The 7,500-nt window shown below is 38.6% G+C and overlaps 1 protein-coding gene across 1 annotated transcript in view; it reads right to left on the reverse strand.

Moving 5' to 3' along the window:
- LOC137975228 (probable serine incorporator) overlaps window positions 1-7,500 on the reverse strand; it is a 15,473-nt gene that overhangs the window by 1,067 nt on the left and 6,906 nt on the right. Inside the window, exons 4-6 of the mRNA XM_068822315.1 lie at window positions 3,874-3,945; window positions 1,858-2,206; window positions 1-330 (exon numbers count right to left, since the gene is read on the reverse strand). The exon at window positions 1-330 is cut by the window's left edge and continues 1,067 nt beyond it. Of these exons, the coding sequence (XP_068678416.1) occupies window positions 189-330; window positions 1,858-2,206; window positions 3,874-3,945 (563 nt within the window). The 3' untranslated portion in view covers window positions 1-188. The remainder of the gene's footprint in view (window positions 331-1,857; window positions 2,207-3,873; window positions 3,946-7,500) is intronic.

Raw genomic sequence — 7,500 nt, forward strand, 5'->3', positions numbered from 1 at the left:
TCGTCGAACCAAACTGATCCGAAACTTCATTGAGACACTCATTTAATATTTCTGTGTATGTTGCTTCAGTGTCTAGTGATAACAAGTCCTTCCTTCAGTTATTTGTACTTTGTACTCAAAATTTAAGACCATAAATGACACCACTAAGAACTCTAAGAGGTTGGTGCGATACAAAATTATCTTGATCTTTAGTCAAAGTCTCTATCTGGAAAGAGAATAGGTGCAAGCAAGGTCCAAAGGTAAGTCAACAGTACCATCCAACTGGAAGCGATCTTGATCCACATTGGAGCATAACTGTTTCTCAAGACAAACGGGTTACTGAATTCTGGACTGTGGAATGGATAGAATAGATAAATAATCCTTAGCAAGCACGCATTCGAAGCAGGCAGACTGTACTTTGATGTGAATATATATATATATATGTTTTGTGTATGGCAGAAGTGCACTTGCGGCCAGATCACACTCAGCTACAAGAAACTTCAAAATTCTTCAAAGGAGTAGCTCCTGAAAAATAATCTGCTGGTGTGAAGGGAAGACACCAGATCCTTTGACGTTTTTTTAACAAAATTTTATAAGGTTCTCACTAATTAATGCTGTACATTTCCATATTCTAGCAAGGCAAGTAACAAAAATCTGGTAGTGGGATCTTACCCTTTGTCAGAACGAAGGGCTAAGGCTCGGAACATCAGCTTTTGAATTTCTCTACAGTGGTCAATTTACCATATCAACCCTGCTGATAAATCCATTTGTGTGTTTAAGGCGGGTGCCTACTAATTCAATGGCATTTTTGCGCGGTTTACTGAATACGCGGGAAAAGCAGATCTTAAACAAGTGTTATCAAAATCCAAAAAGAAAATTGGGGGTAACCACGCATTTTTCGAAGATAATAGCCCTTTTCACGGTTAGTTTTTCTCATTTTCATTAAGATGTAATCTAGCATGTATGTGAGGCAATTTCGGGCTATTTTGTAGTTTTAACTCAAAATTGCCTCGCACCCACGTTAGATTACATTGTAATGCAAATGAGAAAAAATTACCGTGAAAAGGGCTATTAATCAACAATATTAATTATAAAAGCGGTAAAATACAAAGCAATACATGGCGTTCTTTTCCAAATTGAAGCTTATTTATCTCTGAAAGATGCGTGGTTACCCCCAATTTCTTTTTTGGATACTAAGAGCACTTGCTTAGTTCAGCTTTCTCCACATAGTTTTGAGCCCCGCAAAAATATCCCTGTATCAATAAGCACCACCATAGGAAATCTGAGTATCTCGAAATGCGCAGAACGTATGCACAATAACAATAGTAGGCACCGTCCTTAACTTCACCACCGACACAGCACAACAGTGTTTTTAGAAACTTAAAAGCCTTTGTTCACGTTGAACCAAAGAAACTCTTCTGGTCACAATATATGGGATTCACCACTGCAGTCATTAAAGCAGCAAAAACTAAAACTCTTGATTGAACTTTAAACTTTCAATTTGTTACATGTTATTGACAAATACAACAATGTCTTTGTCTTCGGCCATCTATTAGCCATCATCACCACTGTCCCTCTCGTCATGAAACGATGCTGTTCACATCACAATCATCATCACCAGTAATAATACTCTGATTTCCTTCATTCTACATTAGAGTTCCCTAACCCAAACTTCATCCTGGTCTCTGGCATCTCTCTTTCCCCCCCTCCTCCCTCCCTCTCTCTCTCTCCCCTCCCCCCAACCCGACACAAAAGGGACAGATACAACATCTACACATATACATGTACACATCATTCCTTGTAATCAAATCATAAAACATTAAAAATCAAGGCAACTGGTCAAAATTAGCAGCCTAAAATAATTCTTCTTCTTCTTACCTATACCAATTTGTTAGCGTCATCATGATATAGAGAGATGCCACCGAAAACATCAAATGGTATAAGCAGTAGCTATAAGCCACTTGATTTTTCTCATCATCATACACCTGTTGCCTGTCTCCTTCCTCCATTAGGTTCACATCACTTGTTTGGCCCGCATCATGCAGGGTCGTGGACTCTGTAGCATCTGATGCACTTGCATTACTGTTGTTTCTCCCTTGTGAGTTGCTAGATGGTTTGACGGTTGCGTAGAGAACCATCAGAAACATCAGCATGATGCCAATTATGGCATGATCATCAATACCCTTTACTGCCACCTCAGATTTGCCAAATGGGTTGCATGAAGCATCTGTAAGAATAGATAACTAAAAAATAAGATGAAGCAAACAGTTATCTTTTATCTCCAACAAGGATTCACTCAATATTTTTTTACATAACTCCTTCAGGTGGCTGGTATGTCAGCTGATAACATCCATGGCTGAGGGATTGTCTAAAAAATGGATATTAGGCTGAGAAGTGAGGCTTAAAAAGAGTTTAATGTGAAATTTTGAGGGCAATCTCTCAGCCAAGGACATTATCAGCTGACAATTACTAGCATGCCAGAAAGGGGTTTATTTCTTTTATAACCCTCCCACTGATTCTAATGGTGAACAAAAACCACTCGTAAAAGCCAAAAACTTGTTGATCAGATGATGAATACATTCAATTAACACAAGCAAGTACATTTGATTGGTTTAATTTATTTATTTCCACTGTGATTGGACCAAAACTTGACAAACCGTCATCCTAAATAAACTCTCACAACACCCCTTAGCTCAAAAACTTGAAAACTCAGCGCTTTTTAGCTTGTTGGACAAATATAGACACAGACGGGTTACTGCATGGTATCAATACAGTAACTGTGATTTTACATTGCATGGAAATTAATGATTGGGTTGTAAACTGAAATAGTCACCACAAACAAACCATATAGAGATGCAGTGTTAGCACAGTGGTAAGGGTATTGTCATTGGCATCATATCTTTGTATACCCTCGGATTTCAGAGCAGCTTGCTGCAGCTAGTATCTCTGGGCGTTTACCATCCCAACCACCATATACTACAAAAAACACCGATCTGTGGAATGGGCCAGAATTATTGAGTGACTGCCCTGCCCACTTCAGTTAAACATTTGGCTGAAATTCCTTCCCCACGGTGTGAGCAGTAGTCAGCTTTTGCTGTGAAGGTGTACCAGAACAACCACAACAATAGAAAGATGGATTTTCAAAATCACCAGTCCCAGAGGGAAATGAATAAAATTGTTCTTGTCCAGTGAAGAGATTGCAAGTGCAACCGCGGACTCGCTGTTACTTGGAGTGCAAGAAAGGTTCCCTGGCCTGAAAAGTAGCTTCGAACACAACACCTCTCAAGAATTTGAACTATTTGCAAGCAAATGTGGGTGGGGCAGTGACTCAGTAATTGGGGCCCATTCCACAGATAAGTGGTTTTCATTGTATCACAGAGGACAGACCACAACACTGGGGACTCCATGCCCTGCTCTTTGTGAATAGCGTGGGTTCTTTGATGTCCACAGGGTTTACATGTATGAACATTGAAGGGTTGCGAGACAGGGCCTATGGTTTTAAAATGCCCTTATCTGCTTATCTGAGAAGACTAGAGAGTCTACTACCATTTGTAGATGTTGTTACAAAGGCAGAACTTTTTCCTCAGTTATTTAAAGACCCTAAGTGTCAGTTACACCTGTTATTTGAAGCTAGAATTCCTAAGCCAGGGGGTCTTTAATTTTCAAATTTCCCAGAGCTTTGCATCACTGCAATCCTGAGACCTTAGCCAATACCTTGTTACCATGCTATGCAACAAGCACACTTTTTGTGTTAACAAGATTTAACATCATCATCAACTAATAACCATCATTATTCGTTTTCAGTGATTGTTCTGACGCATGAGAGATCATTCCAATGGTTACTCTTGCTTGTTAAAATAAATTATTCTAAGCAAATCAATTTGACAAACAAACCTGGGCTGTAATACAAGGCAGACCATGTTAAAAAAACTGCATACAGGGAAATGACAGCAGATTGGAGAAGACCTGGAGAAGAAAAACTGCGGTTCACAACACTGAAAGCCCTCAAAACCTTGACGACCGGTATACATTGAGGTGGAAAGTATCCCTTTAACCAAGATGAAATTATTATATTTTCTATCAATGTATGTTAAAGGTAATAAGACATAACAATAATAACAATAATAATAATAATAATAATAATAATAATAATAAATCATATTTACTTAGGAAGCTCCACTCACCCAAAAGTGGTTTTCAGGAGGTCCTACATCCGATTGAATGGAATTTAGAAATGTTGGTTTTTGAGGAGAGGAGAAACCAGAGAACCTGGAGAAAAACCTCTCGGAGCATAGTAAAGAACCAACAACAAACTTAACCCACAAATGGCATGGGTCCAGAATCAAACCCGGACCACATTGGTCCGAAGCGAGCGTTATCACTGGTCACTATGCCAAGCTCTTACTTGGTCCAGGTTTGCACCTGTTAAATTCACCAGTTTCAACAGCTAAAATGCAAGTTAGGGCCAGCATTTTTCAGTTCATAGCAGGGCTTGAACATGAATACCATATTTATTTGATAAAGCCCCCAGGGCGCTTATTTAATTTTTGGACTTGCAGGGTGGACGCTTATTCAAGGCTGGGCGCTTATTAAATTTTCACCATCTTCAGTAAGTAAAAAGTTTATTTTGTAACAAAACACATGACAAAATATTTAAGCATATAAACTGTAACTGTTCATTGTTCAGTTTACGTATGCCCATGACTAACAAGTCATTGTTTGGTCTTCGCAGAACTCTCTTCAGCTATCATAATATTATTCTCAATCAACTTCAATGTCATCATCACTCAGCTCAATAAGTGAACTTTCTGGTGCTGCCTCCTCAATATCCGACAGCGTGACGTCAGCAAATGGGTCAGTCATGCAAGAAGCTGTTAGGGCTTACTGGATGGATATCAGGCAATCTTGTCCTTGTGGGTGGGGTGGTGGGGGTGGGCGCTTATTAACTTTTTCTACCTTCAGGGTGGGCGCTTATTCGAGGTGGGCGCTTATTCGAGGTTGGGCGCTTAATCGAATAAATAATTATGGTAACTCCCCTTTTGATTGGTATCAATCTGTCCCAGGTGCAACATAGCAAGGGCTCTCCTTTGCCCATCGTCGTGCTGCTTCTAGCAATTTGACCTCTTGTTTTCCTTCCTTTTTAATTATAATTTTTTCATTTCTTGTTTATATATGAGTAGCTTAAAGTGCCCCTGTGATCAAAAAAACCACTTCCTTTTTTCCTTCAGATTTTGAAAGTGTGTTTGCTCAACACCTGACTGGCAAAATTTTGAGCTTTGATTTTTATCCAAAGGCCGTTTACTTTGAGTGTAAGTTTTGGATTTCACAGTCCGCCATTACTCACGTTCAAAACTGACCGATTGGACCTCAGATGGTTGGATCCAGGGAAAAGTGACGTCAGAGGCTCACTAGCTTAAGATTTCAGCGTGTGAACGCAGCTTATTATATATGCAAAGCGTGAGTTTAAAAGTCTGAAAGCCCAAAACCCCCGTGCTGCATATTAATTCTGCGGCGTACACACGTATTACGTATTAATGTTAGTAATGGCGGCCCATTAAATAGGAAAATTACAGTTAAAATAAAGAGGTGTCTTTTTGAAATCAAGGCTCAAAACGTGGGTCACTTAGTGTTTTGTTCACATAGTTTTGAAATCCAAAGAAAAATATGAATTGATTTTTTGGTCACTGGGGCACTTTAATAGTTATTACTTTTCTTTAACAAGGGATCCACTGTAATTGGCTAGGCTGTAGTGGTTACAGCCTAGCCTACTTTTTTTAATAAATGAATGTATTTGCTAGATTTGACCCTGTGTATAATGCCCAAAATGCCACATACCCTGTACATGTATAATCCAAATGCATCAGTATATTGCCTTTCATAACATGCAGTAGAAAAGACAGCCAATGAGAATGCAGGAAACCTATTGACATTCGCCAAATTCCACTGAAACTTCCCATAGATCAGTGCAATTCAACGGTATCACACCCAACCTTCCCATCAATCCTTGCTGGCCACTGCATTTTCTGTGGCATGGTACATGTATAGAATAGTTATGCAACCCTTTCTTGTGATATACCGTAGCATATCCTACTTGTCACTCATATTTTCATGGTATACACACTCACCTAAAGGCTCATACAAGTGACTCGTGGGATATTCCATGGTATACCACTCGAAAGCATTGCATAACTAGCATGTATAATGGCCCATACTGCCCAATATATTACCCCACTCATATTGCCAACTCTAAGCTCTCAGAAAGTTTCTCAATTTTTGCCACATTAAGCAAATGGAAGCACTACTATGTGAGTTAGATTTAGAAATCTAGTGAGAAAGTTCTTTGATCATGATTATAGTGGACTGGCTATAGTCGCTAAATAATGCTAGTAACTAATAACCTTCATTTTAGCTTTTGAAATTGTGAAAGAAACTTGTTTTTCCTTAATTTGCTGAAACTATTCCATCCTTGTGGAACAGGCCCAATGATACGTTAACTACTGTGCATAAAAGGAAGTTTTCACTTTTATTAATACCATAACCACCTCACATTATTAGCAAAATTTGATACGAATTTACAAAATTAATGCAAACTACATTATTACCATTCATCCAGATTTGAATGACTTTATAGCCAAGATTAGGGTAACCCCCCAACAATAATATTATAATTTGTTAGAGAGGAAAATTGCATCTCATAGTTATAAATTTGCCAAACATTGTAAAAAATGGAACAAAAGTTTACCTTGCCTTTTTAAACAGTGTAATATTTAGCTCTCATTAACCGAGCAGGAGGTCTGTATGGGAGAATCTTGACCGAGGTCGTGAGTACAGACCGAACGCAGTGAGGTCTGTACACACGTCCGAGGTCAAGATTCTCCCATACAGACTGACTAAGCTCAGTTAATAAGATGTTTATTATATGGCAAACAAGAACAATTTAATTCGTTTAATGTAACTGGTTTGTACTAACTGACATTTTGCTTGCGAACGGCGATGAGTGGCGATGAGCTGAACTTAATTCTGTCAAAGTTTGCTCATCATCCTCTCTTTTGTCATCATGCTGTTTGGCACTCCCATAAATGAATATTGTTAGAAGAAAATACTCAATATTTTTGCATTATAGTTTGCATCTTTTCACCGAAAAACATTACCGGTCTAGATGCTGGTCTAGATGGGAAAATCTAGGCCACGGTCAATATCGATTTCAGCCAATCAAATTCGTGAACTTGGTAGTTCCCAGTCCTTGTGAGACAGAGCCACATAATAATGAGTATTATATCATTATATTCTAAGTGAATCTCTATTGTTGCCTTGTTAGCCTAGTGTTTCTGTAAATCTGCCAATGATCTGTCAAGTTTAAAAGATTTTTGTAAGTTATGTTTAATGTATTGAGCTTATTGTATTGTATTATATTGTATTGTATTGATGGTTCATATACGAGAATGTTAAGAGCAGCTTTGAACAAATCCTGGACCGACCATCTTTCCAATGCAGAACTGTATGGAAATATCCCTCGTGTTA

This window comes from Montipora foliosa, chromosome 11 (assembly GCF_036669935.1).
Source record: "Montipora foliosa isolate CH-2021 chromosome 11, ASM3666993v2, whole genome shotgun sequence".
Classification (NCBI taxonomy): domain Eukaryota; kingdom Metazoa; phylum Cnidaria; class Anthozoa; order Scleractinia; family Acroporidae; genus Montipora; species Montipora foliosa.